This window comes from Bufo bufo, chromosome 8 (assembly GCF_905171765.1).
Source record: "Bufo bufo chromosome 8, aBufBuf1.1, whole genome shotgun sequence".
NCBI lineage: Eukaryota > Metazoa > Chordata > Amphibia > Anura > Bufonidae > Bufo > Bufo bufo.
Genome location: NC_053396.1, coordinates 5329842 through 5354923, shown reverse-complemented (window position 1 = coordinate 5354923; position 25082 = coordinate 5329842). Strand labels below are relative to the sequence as shown.

The window sequence follows — 25082 nt, the reverse complement described above, 5'->3', positions numbered from 1 at the left end:
TAACCCAGCGCCGCTCTCAGCGCAAGAGAGCATCATTACGAAATCATTGGGCCAGGACGGCGGCGCGCTCGCCTGACAGATCCTTCAGTGCGCCACAGCCATTAGCGGAGACCTCGGGGATCGTCTGCGTGCCGTGCTCCTGGCAGAATTAATGGCCGGTGTCTGGGTTTCCAGCGAGGGGGATCCCCGGCTAGTTCAGTCCTTTACATCCCGGCTAAATGGCTTCTTGATTAGGATGATTGTGGAGAGAGGTGGGGGAGGGGAGCGCCGTCACTTATGAGCCTGATGCTCCGAGTTCTGTCCATCGCCAGAGCAGCAGCGCCCCCGTCTTTTTGAGCCACCTCTCCGTACTGCATCATCTCCCCATATATCCCTTTGACTGGTAAAGCCACGCCATGCTGCACTTTACAAATGTTCGTCCCGCTGGAATGGCAAAATTCAGTGGAGAAAAAACATTGTACTTGTAATGTGGCATGGACTGAAGATCCCGTCCCTGGTGTCCTAGGGGGATGAAGGGTTTAATGATATGATCCCTGGGGGCCTAGGTAAGTGAAGGGGTTTGAAACATCCCTGGTGGTGTAGGCCGGTGAAGGGAAGAATAACATCCCTGTGGTTCTAGTGCTTTAGGGTGATGTTCTTGCACAGTGACAGGGTTCATAAAACAGCCTTGATGGTCTAGTGCAGTGAAGGAGTTAATACCGTCCCGGTGGTCTAGTGCAGTGAAGGGGTTAATTCCATCCCTGGTAGTCTATACTATATAATAACATATCTGATGTTTTAGAGCTTAGAGGGGGTTTAACAATAACATCCTGGGTAGTCTAGGGTTAATGATGACATCACTAGTTGAAAGTGGTTAATAAGAGCATCCCTTGTGGTCTAGGGGTTTAATTGGGTTAAAAATAACATCCATGGTGCTCTAGTTCTTTGAGAGGAGGTAATAACATCTCAGGTGGGCTAGGGGAGTGAAGGGGTAAAAATAAAAATCCCTGGTGGTCTCCACCTTTTAGGAGATTAACAATAACATCCCTGGTGATCTAGGACTGTGAAGGGGTAAAAAAAGAGCACCTGGTAGATGGGAGAACAGGCAGCCATATTGGATGGTGGGTCACATGATACGGGGCAGTCATTGGCATAGAGGCCGTCTCATGTTTTCTCATCAGGGCGCACTTTCCCCGTGATATTTGATTACTGAGCCATCTTGTGCTCTCTCAGCTATTGAAGAGTCTCCTGTGGCCGACCAATCACATTAGCGCACTCCAGAGCGAGCTTCATCAGCGAGCACGTCCTCGGGATGTTATGTGATAATGCTCGGCCGGGACGGCAAATTCACTTTACTGCACTCCATTCCCACACCTGTCCGGCTGCTAGATGGTGTCTGTGAATGGAAGTGGCGCCTGCGTCTTACCTATCAATCACCGCGGCTCCGGAGAGATCGGGATGTCTGCCATACTACAGAGGAGGGCCGGCCTGCTACTCGCCATTTACTGCCTATTATCAGCCATTTCAGGGGGGAGAGGATGACTGTAGGACAGGAGAATACTGTCTATTGCCCCCTGTTATCAGCCATTTCAGGGGGGAGGATGACTGTAGGACAGGAGAATACAGACTATTGCCCCCTGTTATCAGCCATTTCAGGGGAGAGGATGACTGTAGGACAGGAGAATACAATCTATTGCCCCCTGTTATCAGCCATTTCAGGGGGAGGATGACTGTAGGACAGGAGAATACAGTCTATTGCCCCCTGTTATCAGCCATTTCAGGGGAGAGGATGACTGTAGGACAGGAGAATACAGTCTATTACCCCCTGTTATCAGCCATTTCAGGGGGGAGGATGACTGTAGGACAGGAGAATACAGTCTATTGCCCCCTGTTATCAGCCATTTCAGGGGGGAGGATGACTGTAGGACAGGAGAATACTGTCTATTGCCCCCTGTTATCAGCCATTTCAGGGGGGAGGATGACTGTAGGACAGGAGAATACTGTCTATTGCCCCCTGTTATCAGCCATTTCAGGGGGGAGGATGACTGTAGGACAGGAGAATACAGTCTATTGCCCCCTGTTATCAGCCATTTCAGGGGAGAGGATGACTGTAGGACAGGAGAATACAATCTATTGCCCCCTGTTATCAGCCATTTCAGGGGGAGGATGACTGTAGGACAGGAGAATACAGTCTATTGCCCCCTGTTATCAGCCATTTCAGGGGAGAGGATGACTGTAGGACAGGAGAATACAGTCTATTACCCCCTGTTATCAGCCATTTCAGGGGGGAGGATGACTGTAGGACAGGAGAATACAGTCTATTGCCCCCTGTTATCAGCCATTTCAGAGGAGAGGATGACTGTAGGACAGCAGAATACAGTCTATTGCCCCCTGTTATCAGCCATTTCAGGGGAGAGGATGACTGTAGGACAGGAGAATACAGTCTATTACCCCCTGTTATCAGCCATTACAGGGGAGAGGATGACTGTAGGACAGGAGAATACAGTCTATTGCCCCCTGTTATCAGCCATTTCAAGGGAGAGGATGACTGTAGGACAGGAGAATACAGTCTATTACCCCCTGTTATCAGCCATTACAGGGGAGAGGATGACTGTAGGACAGGAGAATACAGTCTATTGCCCCCTGTTATCAGCCATTTCAGAGGAGAGGATGACTGTAGGACAGGAGAATACAGTCTATTGCCCCCTGTTATCAGCCATTTCAGGGGAGAGGATGACTGTAGGACAGGAGAATACAGTCTATTGCCCCCTGTTATCAGCCATTTCAGGGGGAGAGGATGACTGTAGGACAGGAGAATACAGTCTATTGCTCCCTGTTATCAGACATTTCAGGGGAGAGGATGACTGTAGGACAGGATAATACAGTCTATTGCCCATGTTATCAGCCATTTCAGAGGAGAGGATGACTGTAGGACAGGAGAATACAGTCTATTGCCCCCTGTTATCAGCCATTTCAGGGGTGGAGAGGATGACTGTAGGACAGGAGAATACAGTCTATTGCCCCCTGTTATCAGCCATTTCAGGGGTGGAGAGGATGACTGTAGGACAGGAGAATACAGTCTATTGCCCCCTGTTATCAGCCATTTCAGGGGAGAGGATGACTGTAGGACAGGAGAATACAATCTATTGCCTCCTGTTATCAGCCATTTCAGGGGAGAGGATGACTGTAGGACAGGAGAATACAGTCTATTGTCCCCTGTTATCAGCCATTTCAGGGGAGAGGATGACTGTAGGACAGGAGAATACAGTCTATTGCCCCCTGTTATCAGCCATTTCAGGGGAGAGGATGACTGTAGGACAGGAGAATACAGTCTATTGCTCCCTGTTATCAGCCATTTCAGAGGAGATGATGACTGTAGGACAGGAGAATACAGTTTATTGCCCCCTGTTATCAGCCATTTCAGGGGAGAGGATGACTGTAGGACAGGAGAATACAGTCTATTGCCTCCTGTTATCAGCCATTTCAGGGGAGAGGATGACTGTAGGACAGGAGAATACAGTCTATTGCCCCCTGTTATCAGCCATTTCAGGGGAGAGGACGACTGTAGGACAGGAGAATACAGTCTATTACCCTCTGTTATCAGCCATTTCAGGGGAGAGGATGACTGTAGGACAGGAGAATACAATCTATTGCCCCCTGTTATCAGCCATTTCAGGGGAGAGGATGACTGTAGGACAGGAGAATACAATCTATTGCTCCCTGTTATCAGCCATTTCAGGGGAGAGGATGACTGTAGGACAGGAGAAAACAGTCTATTGCCCCCTGTTATCAGCCATTTCCAGTAGGCCAGAAACCTTCCTGCTCACTATGTGATTGCTTCTCCATCAGAATTATAAACCTTTGCTCTCCTTCCCTGTTGGCGTGCACAGTATTTCACTTGTCAGATCGGAAGTTTGTTCTCCAGAGCTGATCTTCCTACTCTGAACGTTGTCTTGGATTGGAATTATCGTTGGCCATTTTCTTATCCCATAGAGCTCATTCTTTGCTCACCCATCTGCAGGTGTACACAGACGCTGCCTGCCTCTCCTCTCCTCCTTTACCCGTCATGTCCGTCCATCTTGTGTACTTTGCCTCTGTAATTACACCGCTACCTCCCTGATGTGAGAAGCTGCGCTGAGGTAGACGCATCCACGTGACCGCTAGTTGCTGACTCTGCATTTCTATGTAGTTCAGGGCAGTCACTAATCTCTGTGGCTGACATGGGTATAATCAGACCGCTATTTTATGTCTGTTTTATCAGTATTTACAATAGATTTAGGAACCTGGAGGAACTGGATGAACAAAGCTATTAGAGCCTTTCAGATTGACGTGCTCCAGTGCATGGTATTATGGAAAACTGTAATCATTGGTGCATTTGACGGGCATGGCGTGGCGCTAGGCAATGTCTTCTGTATGTCACCGCCATAATGTATATATATTTATTACAGCTTGAGAAGCGCCTCCTAAACCAGACACAACCGATTACTACAGCAGCACCTCTGCTCTGGATGCATATGTCCCCAATAATTGATCGTTAGCTGTATAATGACTGTGTTGGTCATTACCAGCTCAAAATTTGGGTGTGAGATGCGAAACACGCCTCGCGTCCTCGTCTTTATACATCTTGCAGACCTCCGCCTGTTATACCCAGGGATCGAGTCGTTAGAAGCCGCTGCTGCTGCCCCCCTGTAACCCCAGCCATGGTAATGGCGCCTCCGCTTTTGGGTTATGTATATATATATATTTTACATCTCTCTCCAGGCGGAAAAAGGCAGATGTGCTCACGGAAACTGTCAGGGGGGAGGCTGACCACATGCGGCTGCAAGGACACTACCAGTCAAAGACAAATGGACGTTCATAAAGTGGAGATCAATCTCTAGGAAGTGACAGAGAAGATTAGAGGTTTTTATATATGTGCGTCTATAATTATCGGCTACACGACCTGCATCCCCGGCACAAAAATAGCTTTAATTGGCTCCATAATGTACCTGTAAATAGAGAAGAGCAAGAAAAGAAATGCTCCTCAAAAATGAAGAGGCTCATAACATCTGCTTCCAACAGGCAGAAGGAACTGCAACCTTCTAAAATGTTCTCCACCACACCCCGCATCGCAGCTATCAGTATATAGAGGCTGAAGTTGACCCGTTCTGGGAAAAGTCGTGACCTGTCAGAAAGAGATGGCCGTGCTAAACATTCTCAGAACCTGTTGGCAAGAGTTGCCTACAACAGCAAGGGTTGGCTCACATTGGGAAGAGGCAGAACTTGCCAGAAAAGTTGGCTATGCCTGGAAGACTTGGAGTCTGTTGGCAGGAGATGGCCTTGCTGTGAAGACTTGGAAGTTGTAGGCAAGAGTTGACTGTGATGTAAAGCCTTTAGAACCTGTTGGCTGTGCTGGGATGAGTTGTAACCTGTAGGCTTGAGATGCCCAGGATCTGTTGGCTGTTTTGGGAAGACACAAATCCTATCTAGAAGTGATGGCTATGGTAGAAAGATTCTGAAACTTGGCCGTTCTGAGAAGAGTCGAATCCTGTCTTTAAGAGATGTTATGCTGGGAAGAGTCTGTGAAAGTTGGCCATGCTAGGAATAACATGTTTCCAAGAGTTGGCCCACGTTGGGAAGTGTCAGAAATTGATGGCAAGGTTTGGTCTTAGAATCTGAACTTGTTGGCTGTGCTAGGAAGAGTCAGAACATGTAGGCAAGAGATGGCCATACTGGGAAGAGTTGAAACATCCAGTCAAAATATGTCCATGTTGGGGAGAGCGTATCCTGTCATCAAAAGTTGTCCGTGCTGGGAAGAGACAGAACCTGTTGGTTACTGTTTGTTGTGGTGGAAAGACTCAGAACCTGTTGGAGAAGTCGAAACGTGTCATCAAGAAATGGGAATACGGACTGAGCTGAAACTTGTTGCCAAGAGATGGTTGTACTGGGAAGACTCTGAATCTGTCGGGAAGAGATGGTCGTACTCGGAAGACTCTTAACCTGTCAACAAAAAATGGTTGTACTGAGAAGACCTGTAGCCTTCAGCAAGTGGTGTTTGTACTAGTAAGACTCTGAACCTGTTGGCAAGAGATGGTTGTACTGGTAAAACTCAGAACCTGTCAGCAAGAGATGGTTGTACTGGGAAGACCTGTAGCCTTCAGCAAGAGGTGTTTGTCCTAGTAAGACTCTGAACCTGCCGACAAGAGAAGCTTGTACTGGGAAGTCTCTGAACCTGTTGAGAAGACAGGGATTTTATCTGCAAGTGATGACAGTGGTGGATTGATTCAGAAGCCATTGGCTGTGCTGGAGCCGAAACCTGTTTTCAAGAGATTCTTATGCATGGGAGGACTCGGGACCTGTTGGCAAGAGATGGTTCTACCGGGAAGACTCAGAGCCTGTTGGTAAGAGCTGGTTGTACTAGAAAGACTTGGAACCTGTCGACTAATGATGGTTGTCCTGAGAAGCTGGCGAGAGTTGGTTGTACTAGGAATAAACTGTCTGCAAGAAAGAGTTCTACTGGGAAGACTTGTCGGCAACAGATGGCTGTACTGGGAAGAGTCAGCAACTTGGCACGAATAAGCATACTTTATGAATTTCTAGGTAATGGCCAGCCTTCGTAGCATGGCCTCTACTGTAAGCCACTAGAGCCCTTTGAATGGCGCACTCTTAGCTCTGCTACATTTCCTTTTTCTTGATGGAGGCTTTTACAAGAAATCTATTGCCCTTCCCTGTCCATCAATGTAACCTGTGTCACCCCTACAGTCTTATGTATTCCCACTGCAACGGGGGGCTATCTATCACCTGGAATCGTGGCCTGTAAAGCTCTGGCGCGGCTCTAGTGACGGCACATCCCCCCCGACATATCTGCAGCTCCCGTGCTATCTGATACCATATTAAATCTGCCTCGCAGCTCGTGTCTAACCTCTCGGCTGCTCTTCACTGATCTAATCGGGGTTGCACTGCTTCCTTTTTGTCTTCTCCCTACATGACAGCTGCTGGGAGCCGGTGACAGTTCTATCTCTGCGTCCCTGCTGAGAATTAAATGTCTATTATTTTTTCCTCTTTCCAGCAAAACTGCTCATCCGTACATTGCAAATCTTACAAACGGTCATGCCCAGCGCTAGCAAGACCCTGTTAAATATTAAACAGCATCGTGCCAAGACCAGTTCTCCCATTCCTGGTCTTAAAGGAGCCAGGAGGCCCTATAAAACTGAAACTGCAGATACTGGTGAATACCACGTGGGCTCCAGCATTGCACTGCGCCCCATTGGACTCAATGGATCCTCACTTAATCCCCCCCTCCCGTATGCCCCCCCTTTTTGACTCGCTTTAGCGCTGCCCTGTCTGGGATGTTCTCCTGAGTTCATAGCTCCACGAATTTGACCCGTCTGGTTACAAATACCCTTGAAATCTACATAAGCGTCGTCCTGATTCCAGGCTGTGCATGAGTTTGGAATACTGAAACGCGCCGCGCGCTAGGCTTTCCGCTGAGTCCATCTGCAGAATTTGTTAACCCTCGGTAGGTGTCACAGAAGTGATGGAGTCCTCCCCGAACTGTCTGAGCGGATCAGTATGCACGGGAAAAGTTTCCTCTCCATATTTCAGGCGTTTAATACAGTCGGACAGAGACAGAAAAGTCAGCTCAAGTTCATATTTGAAGCCGACATCAAAGCTCTGATGTTGCTACCGCGCTTCCAATTAGCACTTTTGTTATAGAGAGGGGGGCGGGGGGGCTGGAACGGCTACAAAGCCTCGCTGACGACCTGCCAGTCAATCAGCCGCATTTGCTTATCATCCCGACTGAGATGCCCTGAAAAATACCATCTTTTTTTGTGCTCGCGCCGCACGCGGTTTGGCAGGAAATATTCCTTAGATTTGTGCAACCATAGATGTACCCCAAGAGCGCTACGGTCTGCCGTATCTTCAAACATCCTTGCATTCTTCCAAAGACAGTGCCACCCCTGCCCTCTGTCTGTTTGTGGTATTGCAGCTGGTTCACATCAATAGAGCCAATCTTGCAACCCTTAGACATAAAGCGGCGATGTTTTTCAAATCCAGGACAACCCCTTTTAAGTTTGGGTTTTTTCGAATTCTGGTCAACAACTTTAAATTACTCTTATACTCCAGTCACATCCAAAGCGTGGATGTGGGGTCATATGTCACTTTGATTGTGAATGGAGAAGCAAAGCAAGGGGATGCAAAGATAGGAATCACACCCAGTACGTGGTGACCATAGGGACCCAAAGCCCCTGTGCTCTGCCACAGTATTATGATTGCCATGTTAGGCAGGGGCCCTATTTTTTTTTTTTTTATAGTATATGTAGATTTGTGGGAAATTTGATGAAATTGCCTAACGATGCGCTCCACTTTGGACAATCCCTTTTGAATAGCGAGCGGTACCAGAAGCTGATCACAGGTTGTCCTGCTGCTTGAAGCCTGTGTGATCCGCTTCGATCTTATGTTGCAGCAAGTGTTTGATTTCCCTGCAGTGCCACCACAGGCAGAATGAAGAATTACACCCGCCCATTGAAATCAATGAACTGTCTCTGTAGTGCATGAGCCTTTCAGGTCTGCAGGAATTTGCCTACAATTGAGGGTATTGAATGGGGCCTGCTCTATTTTTTTTTTTTTTAAACCAGACGCCCCATTTTTAGCGCTATCCAATCATGACGCTATACAGATCGTGATTCTTTCAGGTTCCCTTTAATTCCAGGGAAATAAATTCAGCAGTGAGGGTTCCAGAGAGACGCCAAGCTCCTACTAAGTCTTCTGCCTTCACACAAAGGCTCCGATGGCGTCTGCCGAGAGGGGAGGATCTTTTCATCTGGGGTATTTTTAGTATCCGGTTGGCACCACATAGAAGGTTCCTACATGTTTGAGGTTTTCTGCACAGAAGCCGCCATTCCTTTTTATTATTTTTGTTTCGGAGACAGCTGTTTGAATCCTGCAGACAGAAAATCAATCCTCGAATTGTGCTACTTTGGCTAAAAATAAAATTCTCTCTGTTAATTTATTCCTATTGTCTCCCCGGGTTCCTCTCGTCTCCCATCTTCTTGTACAATCCCTGTTGTCCTAATTTTAGAGGGAGTAAAGGAAAAAAACCTGCATAATCTTGGGGAAGTATAGGTGAGGTACTACAACTCCCATTAGCTAATGTTAAGGTGATAGAACCCTCAGGGCAGTGGGTTGGTCACCGGGATGTCTAGCCTGTCAGACTTTGTACCCAGTGCTCTGCAAATGCTGCCCAGCTACAACCCTCAACGGGCCCTGACAACTGTAGGCCAAACTGATAGCTGTGGATTTACAACAGCTCGAGAGCCGCAGGATGGAGACCACTGGTCTAACCACTTGGATGATCTAGTAGACCGTAAAGGTTGAAGAACTTCAGCCACCAGGGTGCCCCACTGCACGACCCCACCACCGGAGTGCCCTACAACCCAGCCACCGGAGCCGCCTAGGGCAGGACCCAGCCACTGGAGCCGCCTAGGGCAGGACCCAGCCACCGGAGCCGCCTAGGGCAGGACCCAGCCACCGGAGCCGCCTAGGGCAGGACCCAGCCACCGGAGCCGCCTAGGGCAGGACCCAGCCACCGGAGCCGCCTAGGGCAGGACCCAGCCACCGGAGCCGCCTAGGGCAGGACCCAGCCACCGGAGCCGCCTAGGGCAGGACCCAGCCACCGGAGCCGCCTAGGGCAGGACCCAGCCACCGGAGCCGCCTAGGGCAGGACCCAGCCACCGGAGCCGCCTAGGGCAGGACCCAGCCACCGGAGCCGCCTAGGGCAGGACCCAGCCACCGGAGCCGCCTAGGGCAGGACCCAGCCACCGGAGCCGCCTAGGGCAGGACCCAGCCTCAACGGGCCCTGACAACTGTAGGCCAAACTGATAGCTGTGGATTTACAACAGCTCGAGAGCCACAGGATGGAGACCACCTGTCTAACCACTTGGATGATCTAGTAGACTGTAAAGGTTGAAGAACTTCAGCCACCGGGGTGCCCCACTGCACGACCCAACCACCGGAGTGCCCTACAACCCAGCCACCGAGGCAGGGCAGGATCCAGCCACCGGAGCCGCCTAGGGCAGGACCCAGCCACCGGAGCCGCCTAGGGCAGGACCCAGCCACCGGAGCCGCCTAGGGCAGGACCCAGTCCCCGGAGCGCCCCAGTGCAGGACCCAGCCTATATAGTCTTCACATTGGCGGCATACAGACACTGCATTTAGCTTCGTCTCTGCCAGTGAACCGACTCTGTAACGCCCCCTCCCCCTTCTTATTCTGTCTAATACCCCCCATGGACTGAGATGGGATAACCCCTGCAGTCCGCGTCTATTTATTTCATATTGCCCCCTCCTCCCGGCGTCTTATTAAGTAAATCTATACTCCAAGGCTGGGCGAGTTATTCCCGGCGGGAGGGTGAATCCTGGTTTAGCCGAGGCTCCCACAGTGTGGAGGAGATTGTTCTGATGGACGAGCAGCGATTGAGAGTCCCCAGTGGATTCTGCCTTCATTTTACAATGGGATGGGGGGGATTAGTGGTGGTACGGGTCAGCAGACATCCTCCAAGGCAGCGACTCCCTATCAAGCCTCATCCGAAATTCACTCACAGCTTAACACTCACACCCGCTGCATTGTCTGAGACGGGTAAGAAGATATTTTCTAGTCCAGTCACGCAAAGCTGCATTCTGTTGGTGCAGCTCTGGATGTGAATGGAGTATAAATATGGCTTTTGCGCTTCATTTCCCGTGTGAATAAAGCTCTTTCTGTTCCAGTTTTGTCTTGCCGGTTAAAGGCAAATTAACAATTGCGATCTGTGTCTCTCGCCATTGTCACGATTCGGATGGTTGTGTTTGAGTGAGCCTGCAGCAGTTGTTACTGTTCTCACCTTTAAAGGCTATGTACAACTTTGAGGGACAATCTTTTTCTTTAAAATACATTTTTCAATTGGTCTTTTTTAAAAATATGGAGCCCTTTTCTCTGTACAGGGCTGAGATTCTCTAGTAGCAGGATCTGAATTTTCTCTCTGCCCGTCAGCCGGCTCACCGGACGGCTCCTGATCTCTGACCTTCTAAACACTCATTATAGCTCGATCCTTATCTTACTGATCCGAATGTGGCTTAGTCCTTTTAGTAATAAGGGTTTTTTAGATGACCTGCACAAAGTGAAAGTAAAAAAGTACGGTTCACACTGCAAGAAAAACAGTTAACCCTTTGTGACAGAACAGCTCAGTATATTTTTAATAAAGACCAATTAAAAAACTTATTTTTAGCCCAAAATGAGTAAAATGCAGTCGTCATTTTTTTTTTTTTAAACAGCCTTTAAATGGATGGGAGCGAACAGGTCCCTGGCACCGCTGCGTAGTTCACGGTTTTCGGTAGGAATTACAGTAAGGCAATTTCTGTATCTGCTGCGTTAGACTGTTTTACAGCAGTGCCGTAAAGTGCAGACAAATCCCCTCGACCCCTGTGATTCCAGTAATGGGGTGCTTCACCATGGACCATCCCTTATGTGGGCTGATATTATCACTTAATTAATGGGGGTATCCTGAACAGGGCGACACCCCCTGTAAAGCGGATTAGGGAATTGCCACTCCAGCAGTTTCCTGATCATTGGAGGGGTTCTTTAAAGGGGTTGTTCATGTTTACAAAGACATTTCACAGTCTTTGCCTAGTTCTGGGACGACAGAGCCGCAGATTGTCGGGAAGGAAGCGTTCCTTTACTCCGGCTGAGAATCCTAACGGTAATTGTTAATCTGCGATTATCTGGTGGTGTAAATGTACCGCCGATTACCCTGTGAGTGCTCATTAGCGATTATCTTTAGGATCCTCGGCCCGTGTAAAGGGCCTTTTATAAATGCCGGGTTATCGGACTTTCTAGATTATGAGATGGAAGGAATTTCTCAGTTAAAAACGTTAGCAGCATTAATTACAGGCGGAGTTTCTCTTTTAAAGTGCTTGTCCAGGATCGGGGAAACGTGGCTGCGTGATCCCTCCCCGTCCTGGCGTAGGTAGGGTCCGCTGTGACCAGTCCATGCAGCCGCCTCCAGTCTCGGGCAGTTCCTCTGTCACGCGCTCGGGTCAATACTCGGCGTAGTCGCCCTAATGAGCGCTCGCGAGGCGCGGGTGATTACCTGCCAAACGGATCGACAGCCTCACAGAAAACACGCTTGACATGGCAGGAGAGCGGAGCACGAGGTGTCAGGCGGGCGGCACTGGGGAGCGACTGTGCGGCGTGACGCCCTGTACCAGGCTGATGGCACAAGACATCTGCTCGTCCTGTCTGGGCACTGGCTGAGGAAGCAGGACCGGTGCCAGCGCTGCCGCCCGCTCTGCCCTCACATCTCGCCCTATGTGAATTCACAAATGAAAGGAGGCGCAGTAAATAACTGAACATCTTCCAAATAGGCCTCTGCTTGCTGTCAGTGAATGGAAGGATTCTTGTTTAGATCCTGAAAACTTGTTACAATATATCCAGTGTAGCAGCACCGAGAGTTTGTTACAATGTATCAGTCTGGCGCTCACTGAATACCTGTCAGCAAAGAGGTTCTCACCTGCATAAATCTGATGCAGGACTGCAGTAAGGATTTAACCCCCCGCCCCCCTTCCCCTTTAATTTGGCAGCTACCCCTGGCTATTATGTGTTCTCCTCCGGATGGTGGTGAAGGCCACTCTCCTGAAGAAGTAAGCGATGGAGGGAGGGATGGGATGAAGGATGGCGGGGGGCCGCAGACAGCACGGGCCGTGTCCTATCAAGGAGTGAGTGACCTTGCAGTATAGCCGCCCCTGTCAATCATCGGCATCTCCAGCGCAGGTGTAATTACTTCTCCTCTGGTGCTGCCTCTTCATTGACCCTTCCTATTTGTGCTGGTGTTGCTGGGTCTGCGCTAATTCAATTGCAGGAGAGCCATCTGCAGCGCGCGTTTCGCTGTGTGCCGCCAGCTGTGCGCTGAGCAGGTCATACCCTCCTAGATGCATATCAATGTGCCCGGGTAGGACTGGAGAGGTCTGCGCTCCACGCTCCAGCTGGTAACTAGACAGCTGCAGAGCATCCTGGGAAAGAGAGGAGACCGGGGGGCTACAAGACCTGGAGTCGTCCTCTGATGGGGACTTATTTCGGGTCGGGTCACTGATTTAAGGGAGGCAACCACTTACACCGGTCATGTCTGCGCCCACAGCGGGCTGTCACCCAGCTTTCCACAGACCATTTACAATGAAATCCGACTGTGAACAATCCCTTTAAGTAAGAAAATAGTCCTGTGTAGCAGCACAAGCAGACACTGATACATTGTAACAACCCATCTCTCGTGAGGGCAGGACTAGGCCAGCCGCTGGATGTAAAGTAGAATGTTCCCATTCACTGACAGCAAGCAGCGATTTATGTACACTGTGAGAAATGAGTACACAAAGTCGCGTTGTAGAACGCGATTTACGTGAAATCGGCCAATCCCTTTAAATCCTGGCGGGGTCATGGAGGATTAAAGCAAATGGTTTTTGTTTTTTTTCCCCTCCCCAGATCCTGCGCTGTTCTTGTCCACGGGTCGTATTCAAGTGGGATGAGCTGCAGTTCCTTATATGACCATGCACAATAGTGGCGCTGTTTCTGGAGAAAAAAATTTTCTTAACCAGATCAACCATTTTTAAAGGAGTTTTTTAGGCTGCTGTTAGGGTGATGTCTGCCGCGGGTCCGTGGTGAAAATCGCCAACAGAAACTCACAAAATATGTGGCGTCAGTCAGTTTCCGCTCAAACTTTTTTTCTCCACCTTTCCGTCCCTGTGGCCCCCACTCCTTAGTGCCAGGGACCACTCTTTTCCCCCCACCTTCCATCTTTTCATTTTCACCTTTCTTCTAGATCACGGGCCGATCGTCTCGTTTCGCGGCAAGGCCTCCGGCATTCGCAGGGTGATATTTGCGCGTCCCAGCGTGCTGCATTGCAGAAAGTCTCCACCGGATAAATAAATTACAATATGACGCGTCTCGCATCTTAAAGAGCCTCCCTGCCTACACGACTGCAGTCAGGGACTGTCGCTTTAAAATCTCCCCCAAATGGCAGGCGCTGCGACCAGAGCCAAACTGGTCTCGTCTTCTTCTGGATCCTCAGGATTCCTGGGATTGTCTCCATACGGCTTGTTTCCGGTTTTCCACTGTTCACATTCAGAGCTGCATTCAGCATTCTGCTGCCTTGTCCCTGACCGCACACAGCGGTTTTTGTCCACTCTGCCGCCAGTCATGTGACTTAACAACTGAGCCCTTACCATGCAGCGTTTACCTCCCACAATGCCCCTGTGAAATGTAGCTTTAGATGTGAATGGAGTAGAAAACTTCAGCGCAAGCAGTAAAGCAGGGATGTCAAACTCATGGCCTTTGAGCTGTTGCAAAACTGCAAAACTATTACTTCTACCAGCCTACATCTATCAGGGCATGCTGGGAGTTGTAGTTTTGCAACCGCTGGAGGGCCGATAGTTTGACATCCCTGCAGTAAAGGGTTTAGTGGTGTCAGTAGGCCTCCTGTAAAACCTGTCATTGGGGGTCAAGTGTCACTGTTCTAGCGATTAGTGGGGGTCCCGATGACTGGTACATTGTGGGCGGTTTTTCTCTGTCCGCCGCCCCGGATCTTGCCCTTTTTTTTTTGCACTGGTTTTGCGCGTTCCTCCCAGCACCCCCCCGTCTTCCACTATATATAAGATGTGAACATATGTGGCCATATGTCAGCCCGTACCGCGTACTATTCGGAGACAGTCAGCCATAAGGAGCGCCAGTTTTCAGCTTGTCCGCCTGCGTCTTCTGGATACAAGGTGCGGTTTTAGCAGCTTCTTCTCCCGCGGGGCCTGACGCCTCTCCTCCGGCTGGAACTTGAGATCCATGTGCGGCAGCTTGAAATGGCTTTGGGCACGTTTAAGACGTGATCGGCGGGGTGGATGGTATGGCGGGGCTGGCGTAGGCGGCCAGGACCACTCATCCGCAACCTTGTTGGTCCGGGAAACGGCATGGGGGGGAAATAGCCTAATAAAGGTGCACCACCGGTGGGAGGAGTGAAGCACTGCGTGACCGTAGGCATGGACTGCACGCATAGGAGCTGCATACACAGAACGGCATTATTTGCACAGTTGCTTTTTGCATTGGAACAATAAAACTGTTGCAAAAGTATACATACCCTCTAATATCAGTGCATCTGTACCCACCGTATAACCCACCACTGACCGCTAGAACCCCCACCGGTCCGGACCGTTTCTAGTGGCTGCTCATGGGCGGGTTACTCTGTTGGGGCGCATTCACACGACCGCGCCGTGTTTTCCGGTCCGCAAAGTGTGGTTCGGCAAAACACAGATGCTGCCCGTGTGCGTTCGGCAATTTTGAAATGAATAGGTCCACACCCAGATGCGGACCCGTTCATACGGTCGTGTGAATTGGCCTTTTAAAGAGATTTTCAGGGACTATTTAAAGGGGTTGTCCACGACCCATGGACAGGGGCGGCGCTCTTTCTGTAAGAGAGTAGCCATGTTTTCTGATCCATGACAACCCCCTTTAATGCTTGTGGATAGTTTGGATCCAATCCCCGTGCCCCCGGCCAGACGGACGGAGCGGCGTTGCATCTATACATGTGCCCCTTCTGCTGCAGCACGGCCCCTCTGCTCCATTAGATTAGGCCATGGATGAGAATTCCTGGAATCGGCCCTGAAAGGGTTAAGCCTGTCATGTAGTGCTTGTACCCCCCCATACTGTGCACGGTGCCGGCAGTGCCAGGTCCATGCCCCTGGTTAATGGTAGATAAATGTATAACTGGCCAGAGGGGGGCGTGTCGGAGCTGCCGCCCGCGTTCAGGCACTATCAATCCTGGAGGACGGGCGCATTGTAAATTCTTATCAGGTGCCACGATATGGCGACAGTATTGAGATTCTGTGCGTTGACACTATACCGCCCCATCCATCACTGCCTGGCACTGGATCACTGTCCTCCCCCCACGTTAACGGGAGCGCTCCCCTCCAGCGCGCAGTAACGGATGCATCCAGATCTGTTATGCAGGAGTCGCTCTGCTGATGGAGCAGAATTTTTGCTTTTTCCAATTGCAGCCGTTCTGCTGTCTGAGCAGCCTGCCAAGAGTAGTCACTCCGTCCAGTGGACGCCTGTCTATGGGAGCGTACGGCCCGGCCGACCTCCTGCAGGAACCGGGGACCCAGTCATCTGCCTGATGGTTCCTCTTCAGCAATCACAGTGGAACTGCCATAATAGTCCCTTGGTCAGTTCATTGAATGGAGACAGGCTGCCATAAACAGCAGCTGTTGGCGCCTGCAGGGCAGTGTCCGTACTGTCTGCGTACTGAGCTGTGGTACCTGATACACAGCGCCTCCTCCACCTCTGCCCTGCAGGGAGTGCGCCTGCGCCTCTGCCCTGCAGGGAGTGCGCCTCCGCCCCCTCTGCCCTGCAGGGAGTGCGCCTCCTCCACCTCTGCCCTGCAGGGAGTGCGCCTCCGCCCCCTCTGCCCTGCAGGGAGTGCGCCTCCGCCCCCTCTGCCCTGCAGGGAGTGCGCCTCCGCCACCTCTGCCCTGCAGGGAGTGCGCCTCCGCCACCTCTGCCCTGCAGGGAGTGCGCCTGCGCCTCTGCCCTGCAGGGAGTGCGCCTCTGCCCCCTCTGCCCTGCAGGGAGTGCGCCTCCTCCACCTCTGCCCTGCAGGGAGTGCGCCTCCGCCCCCTCTGCCCTGCAGGGAGTGCGCCTCCGCCACCTCTGCCCTGCAGGGAGTGCGCCTCCGCCCCCTCTGCCCTGCAGGCGCCATCAGCTGCTGTTTATGGCAGACTGTCTCCATTCAATGGTCCTAGACTAACAATTCCTAAAATCATCATGCCGGCTCCACTGTGATTACGGGAAGTGAAACCACCAAGCGGAACACCGGGTCCCAGGTTTTCATTTTCAGGGGGTGTTCCTCTTTAACATCCATCTCCCCTGCCCCTCCCCCGGGGATCGTCTCCATTGCTTCTCCAGCGGCAGGAATATCACTGCGCATTCTTCTGCTTTATTAAACCTTGTTAATTGGTGTTGCTGGAGGGATGGAGGCGGCGGGCGCGCTGACATGTAACGGCTTGTGCCGGCGACAGCTGCGCGCACGATGAAATTATCGCCTCCTCGTCTTCTGCAGAGGTTAATAAAGAAATCAAAAATGCATCCTCAAAGAGGGGAGGATCGGGGGGATAATCAACGGGATGCGCCTCCGAGCAAAGATTAATTTTCCTGCCGCTTGGGCAGTATTTTTTTTTTATGAATGTGAATGTTTTTTGTTTGTTTTTTTTTCCAGATTTTTCTTAATGTAAAATAAATGGCGGATTTGCCGCCGATTTTACCTTGCGGGTGGAGTGCGCCCTAAGGGGAAAAACTGATGTATTACTTTCCCGCGTCCAAGGAGAAGTTTCGTACACTGTAACGAGCGCTGCAGTCGTCTTAGCTGGACACGAGCAGGTCAAGTCCCCAGCTTCTGGGTGTAAACCGTAATGTTTCTGTTCACTGACAGCAAGCAGGGATCTGTTACAGAACATGAACATTGGCACCCTGTGCGCAGTTGTGGTGGTGCCTGGTACTGGAGCTCAGTCACATTTACTTGGCTCGAGGACTTTGGGAGGACAGAGTACACGCGCCGGCACCACGCCACCTGCCCCTCCAATGCCCCATTAGGAGGCGGCGCTTAAGCGTGGTATGAAGAGACCCTTGCGGTCTGGTGCACGATCAGAGTACCCCTTTAAGCCCCTCAGGTGGTGTCTCTGCAGCGCGCTGCGTGCCCGGCGCTCCTTTTTCAGCTGCGATTACTTCATGCCGCTGTCGCGCTGCCAGCATTGCCTACTCTCTCCACTTTGCAGGGGTGTATGAAGTGAACAGCATGTCTCCGGCACGTTGTGTGGGATTCATTGCTATTTAAATCTCTCTGAAGACGAGCGGCATCGCACCAGCGCTGGAAGCCGTCCAGCCCCAGAAGAAGAGGGGTCAGGCTGCAGCTCCTCGCCATCTGTCCAGACGTTAATCACCATTTCGGCTGTTCGGGAACGCGCGGTTGGCGGTTACTGCCATAGGAAGGAGCAACAAGGTTCCTGGCGGGGAGTCCTACCTGCGCCGCGTACCTGCCAGACTGCACCTTCAATCCAAACTACTGTGCAAATAGTCCTTATTAAAAAATCTCCTACCGTTTTGTGTCTGCAGCTCGTCTTCTGATCTGTGTCTCCATGGTAACAGACTACAAACAACCCTTGTGTAGTCTGATCTGCAGTCGTACTTCCATCCACCTGTAACCTATCAAATGTGCTTTAGTAAGAAGTGGAAGGGAGTATGACTGCAGGAACAGACTACACAGGGGTTGTTTGTAGTCTGTTACCATGGAGACATGAGTCTGCACAGAAGATTTCCTTGTTTAAGATACATTGGGGCAATAAAATAAATGGTTGCAAACTTTGATCTTCCCTTTAAATGCAAATAGTCCTTATTAAAAAATCTGCCGTTTTGTGTCTGCAGCTCCTGGCAGATCTGTGTGACTCCATGGTAACAGACTACAAACAACCCCTGCGTAGTCTGAGGCCTACGTGTTCTCCACGGACAGGACACGTACCCGTTTGTTTTAATGTATGTATTCACACATTGGTGCTTTCATCACAGTCCGTGTTTTTAGCACGGATGCACGCTCTGTTTTGTCCGTGTTCACGGATCTATCGCGCCCTTCATAGTCTATGGGTCCGTGAAAACCTCGGATGCAACACAGATGCTATCCGTGTTTCATGGAGATGATTTGAAAATTTAAAAAACCGGAATACCCCTTTAAGATTCGTTAGGGGGATCATATAAAAGTTTGCAAAGGTGGATCTCCCCTTTAAGTGCAATGCAGGTACCTTTTGGGTAAAACGGATGACAACCTCCTGCCAAGGGTGTGTGTATTTTACCCTTGGGGTATATGATATGCCCTGCCAGTGTGCCAGGCAGCGGATGGAAGCTGGCGTGTCACGTAGGCCCCTCCTGTTTGTGAAACTTCTTAGCGGTGGAGCAGAGGGTGGTCATGTGACGTGTTTCTCAGCTGTGGATTGGAGGGTTGCCTCTAGCCCCCTGACTGCTGGATATGGCGGTGCCCTCTGGGTCACATAGTGTAGCTCGGAGTTGGCGTCCTGGCACCGGCCCACACGTTGCGCTGCCCCCTCTCCTCCGCTTCATTACATTCTGCAGGGTCCGGCCGGTGTCCAGCGCAGAGATGTGTATTGATTGCGGTTTGGCTCCCGCGTCTCCATTAGCATATCGTTAGCGGTGACCTTTGTTCTCCTGCAAAGCGACAACTTTTATTTATTTTCTTTTTTTTTGCTGAGCGAGCGGGGGAGTGAGCGAGCGGGCGAGCGGCAGGACTGCGGTAATGTGCCGCCTGTCACTCACATCGGCAAAAAGTGGGAGCAGTCGCCCTCACATGGCACCCGTTCAGCGAGCGTCTCTTGTGTCGGGCACCTCACTAATTAGCGGTGGTAATTTACAGGTCACGGTCGAGGCGTAAAGGAGAACTCCGCTGACAGGAGCACATCAGTCACTGCAGATGCTTCACTTCTGTCTCGGCCTCCGGTCACATGGCCTTGTGGCGGACAGCAGTTTAGCTCCAGAAGTGTAACTTACCGCATTGCTGTGCTGTAACTGGAATCTAGAAGCAGTGCGATCGCAGCTCTGGGTGTGACTGGAGAAGACAAAAAAGTTACATTAGTTGCTTAGATTGTAGGTAGAAAGGTCTTAACCTCAGACTTATTCCTGCTGACGTGACTGGGGGTTTGTTACACTGTATCAGCATAGGTAAGAGCCTGGAATCCAAGACGATACAAATTATATTGCTCAGGTCTTGTTGAGTTCACAAAGCATTGTCTACACTGATACATTGTACCAAACCCTCATCCTATCCATTTGCTGTACAGATGAATGCAGTCTGTAGCTTTCTGCCTGACTGTAGCCAGATAAAAGCTGAAATTTCACCTGCATGGAGACCTCCTGTGACCGCATGTTTACTTCTCAGCAAAATCTTCAAAATGCAAGCACCGCACCTCACATCAACTCCAGGCCTTTTATGTGCTTAATTGAGAATGAAATAATGAAGGAATCGCCCCCACCTGCCCATGAAACAGCCTTAGGCTGGGTTCACACGGGCGTTGCAGGTGATGTACGGGAAAAGATGCGGGTACGTTACGGGAAAATGTGTGATTTTTTTTTTTTTCCCCCGCGAGTGCAAAGTGTTTTAATGCGTTTTGCACGCGCGTAAATAAAATCAGCATGTTTAGTACCCGAACCCGGACTTCTTCACATAAGTTCAGGTTTAGGTGCTGTATAGATAGGGAAAATAATAGCATTCTTAATACAGAATATATAGTACGATAGGGATGGAGGGGTTAAAAAATAAATAAAAATGTAACTCACCTCATCCACTTGTTCGCGCAGCCCAGCTTCTCTTCTGTCTTCTTCTTTGATGACAGGAGGAAAAGGACCTGTGTTGACGTCACTGCGCTCATCACATGGTCCGTCGCATGATCCATCACCATGGTGATGGATCATGTGATGAGCGCAGTGATGTCCTCAAAGGTCCTTTACCCAGGTCCTGAAGAAAGAAGAGAAGCCGGGCTGCGCGAACAAGTGGATGAGGTGAGTTACATTTTTATTTATTTTAACCCCTCCAGCGCTATTGTACTAAGCCTTCTGTATTAAGAATGCTATTATTTTCATGGTTATAAGGGAAAATAATAATGATCGGGTCCCGATCGTCTCCTAGCAACCGTGCGTGAAAATCGCACCGCATCCGCACTTGTTTGCGGATGCTTGCGATTTTCACGCAGCCCCATTCACTTCTATGGGGCCTGCGTTACATGAAAAACGCACATGATAGAGCTTGCTGCGATTTTCACGCAACGCACAAGTGATGTTCATGTCCATTATATAACTATGACTTCAATGTGTTTTAGTAAACAGTTAAAAACAAAATTTGTGTCCGTGTCCAAATATATATGGACCTAACTGTATGTCACAAATGTACACTGCTGAGACCTTTCTGTATGTGACTGATATCAGCCGCTCCTCTTATAACGCTCCAGCACTGATATAATCTCCAGACATTACATCCTCTGTGACTGATATCAGCCGCTCCTCTTATAACGCTCCAGCACTGATATAATCTCCAGACATTACATCCTCTGTGACTGATATCAGCCGCTCCTCTTATAACGCTCCAGTGCTGATATAACCTCCAGACATTACATCATATGTGACTGATATCAGCCGCTCATCTTATAACGCTCCAGTACTGATATAACCTCCAGAGACATTACATCACATGTGACTGATGTCAGCCGCTCCTCTTATAACGCTCCAGCACTGATATAACCTCCAGACATTACATCATATGTGACTGATATCAGCCGCTCATCTTATAACGCTCCAGTACTGATATAACCTCCAGAGACATTACATCATATGTGACTGATATCAGCCGCTCCTCTTATAACGCTCCAGCGCTGATATAACCTCCAGAGTCATTACATCATGTGACTGATATCAGCCGCTCCTCTTATAATGCTCCAGCTCTGATATAACCTCCAGAGACATTACATCATATGTGACTGATATCAGCCGCTCCTCTTATAACGCTCCAGCGCTGATATAACCTCCAGAGACATTACATCATGTGACTGATATCAGCCGCTCCTCTTATAATGCTCCAGCTCTGATATAACCTCCAGAGACATTACATCATATGTGACTGATATCAGCCGCTCCTCTTATAACGCTCCAGCGCTGATATAACCTCCAGAGACATTACATCCTATGTGACTGATATCAGCCGCTCCTCTTATAACGCTCCAGTACTGATATAACCTCCAGACATTACATCACATGTGACTGATATCAGCCGCTCCTCCTATAACGCTCCAGCGATGATATAACCTCCAGAGACATTACATCCTCTGTGACTGATATCAGCCGCTCCTCTTATAACGCTCCAGCACTGATATAACCTCCAGACATTACATCACATGTGACTGATATCAGCCGCTCCTCTTATAACGCTCCAGCACTGATATAACCTCCAGAGACATTACATCCTATGTGACTGATATCAGCCGCTCCTCTTATAACGCTCCAGGACTGATATAACCTCCAGACATTACATCACATGTGACTGATATCAGCCGCTCCTCTTATAACGCTCCAGTGCTGATATAACCTCCAGACATTACATCACATGTGACCGATATCAGCCGCTCCTCTTATAACGCTCCAGTGCTGATATAACCTCCAGACATTACATCACATGTGACTGATATCAGCCGCTCCTCTTATAACGCTCCAGCGCTGATATAACCTCCAGACATTACATCACATGTGACTGATATCAGCCGCTCCTCTTATAACGCTCCAGTACTGATATAACCTCCAGACATTACATCACATGTGACTGATATCAGCGGCTCCTCTTATAACGCTCCCACACTATTATAAGCTACAAGTTTGCTGGTCCTTTAAATGATTAACTCTTTGTTTCACATTTGGTCCTAGGTACATTGATGATGTCATTACCCGGATTGACCGCATGTTCCCGGAGATGACCATCCATTTATCCAGACCCAACGGGACTTCGGCCATGTTGCTGGTATGTTTGGCGTTTCTCTTATGACTCCACCTCCAGTATATACTGCGGAGTTGTCAGAGCCCCGCCCCATATTGTGTGTGTATATGTATATTATGACAGGAGTGGTCACCCAGCTTTCCTGGACTCCGGAATGGCAAGCTGCTTTACCATAGCTATCATGTATGTGCCATTCTGGAATCTAGGAAAGCTGGGTGAGGGCCGTTATGGCAGCCATATTGTTCCGGACCCAGCTTTCCCAGACACAGATAAAACATTGGCGAAGACTTGCATTACCGGGGAGATTTTGAGGCTGTTAACCCCCTGTTTGCCGCACAGGACCCTCGTGTCTGCTCGGCCCCTGGGTCATGACGGGGCGCGCCCTCCTCCACCTTTAGCTCATAGTTGTGGGATGTCAGCGCGGCGTGTCCCTGCGGAGGAGAAAGCGCCTCGTCAGGCAGGCCTAGCACTCGCAGCCTCCGTATCCGAGGATGCGCCTCCAGGACCCCCGGGGCGGCCGCGTATTCAGGTGTGACAGATGCTCAGCGACCCGCAGATGGACAAAGTCACAGCGCTTCATGACAGACAAGCCTTAACCCTTTACTGCCGCGACGAGCGAGGACGCTTTCGCCAGCATCCTGCGTAATGACATGTTCTTCAGCTTTCCCAAGATCTCTGCCTGCTGTCAGTGAATACGGGACTTAGAGGCGTCTGTAAAGTTGGTCCATCAATAGGTGGGGATGTGACATTCGTTCCTTGCCTGGTCGGACCCCCGCAGATCTAATATTGATGACCTCTCCTAAGGAAAAGCCATAAAAAAAAAACTCTTTAAAACCTATCCTGACCTGAAGGTTTGTTACAGTGTATCAGTCTAGACAGTACTCATTGAGCAGAACACATGAGCAGCTCTAGTATCTCTCTTGTCCTGGAGTCTAGGTGATGGTTCTGCCCTACAGTGATACATTGTAACAAACCCTCAGCTGTGTGACCAGGACAGACTAACTCAGGGCACGTTTTTAGCTTTTGTATACTATCAAGAAGTCCAGTGATCAGCTACTTCTCACAGCTGAAGGTTTGTTACAGTAGGATCCAGTCTAGACAGTCCTCTGCGAGCTGAGCACATTGGCAGCGCAAATCTCTGTCCTGTGCTGAGGGTTTGTTACAATGTATCATCCAGGAGTCCGAGCTCTAGAGGATTGTGCAGACTGGACAGTTGTAACAAACCCTCAGCTGTGAGAAATAAGATCTGTGCAGCTGAGGGTCTGTTACTTTGTATCCACTCAGGTAAAATGTATCATTCTACAGTCTGGGCTGTTCAGCTTTTTAGAGCCTTGGCTAGACTGGATACAATTGTAACAAACCTTCAGCTGTGAGAAGTATTAGAAGGAGGCAGGTTTCTGGAAGCAAGTAGGAATGTTCCAATTCACTGACAGTAAGCAGAGATCTAGAAGGTGGAGATAAATGTAAAGCCTATAAGAAAGCTGCGGACGTTTTTGCTGCGGCTTGCGGAGTGCGAGCCCGGCATCCCGCGCCGCCTTTCCGTAGCCGACATCCGCAGCGCGGGATGAAGACGTTTTTGGGAGGCAGACCGCGTTCGGCCTCAGGGGAGGAATGGGCTTCTAATTAAAAAGTAAAGTGAACACCTGCTTCAGGGGCGGGCGGCCAAATCCAATCAGCAGACAATGGAGGAAGGCAATAGGCTGGCGGTAATTAAGAAAGCGTAATCGGCGCTAAAGGATGCACAATATATTCAGTGTCGCCTCCAATTAGCGTCAAAACACCCCCCAAAAAACAGGCTGCCAACACGTAACGTCTGCGGGCTGAACACGCCTCTGTCACGCTGTGCGCCGAAGCCTGCTGTAGTTAAAGGGCCGCAGCGCATTTACCCCGCACACTGCTCAACCTCAGCTCTGTCACACATCTTATACTCTAGTCACCTCTAGAGCTGCAAACGCGCTTCAGTCGGCGCTGTATGTTAGTGATAATGTATTCCGCAATCTCCTGGCCTGATATCCCGCCGCCTCCCACACTCCAGCTGTTCTAAAACTACAACTCCCAGAATCCTCCTTTCACTTCTGTGGGAGTTACAAGAACAGCCGAGTAAGTTTGCATGCTGGGAGTTGTAGTTTCACAGCAGTTGGAGTGCCGGAGGTTGCTGATCCCTGGTATAGAGATGTGGGGTGCCCCTTTAATTTCATCCCCTGACCCTTGCATGTATATAATGAGGGGTATTGTATAGGGGGGTAAAATAGACATTGCGCCATGGCCTTCATCTCTGAGAGGCACTTCCTGGCGGTATTATTTGGGCGCCATATGGTAGAGTGTTCTGTTGTATGTTACTAATAGATGAGCACTGTGTGGCAGGGTGTATGATGCTGATATGTTACTATGCAGCACTATTATCCTGGCAATCTCAGGTCATATTGTATTGGTACTGTTCGGCAGTACTATGTTGGCATTATATAGTAGAGTTATTTGGCGCTATATGATAGTACCAAGCACGGGTCTGTGTGGGAAGTCTAAGGGAAAT

At 49.9% G+C, this 25082-nt stretch overlaps 1 protein-coding gene across 1 annotated transcript in view; it reads left to right on the top strand.

Moving 5' to 3' along the window:
• Positions 1-25082, top strand: part of MED27 (mediator complex subunit 27) — a 124964-nt gene that overhangs the window by 57548 nt on the left and 42334 nt on the right. Inside the window, exon 4 of the mRNA XM_040405934.1 lies at positions 22483-22576. Within this exon, the coding sequence (XP_040261868.1) occupies positions 22483-22576 (94 nt within the window). The remainder of the gene's footprint in view (positions 1-22482; positions 22577-25082) is intronic.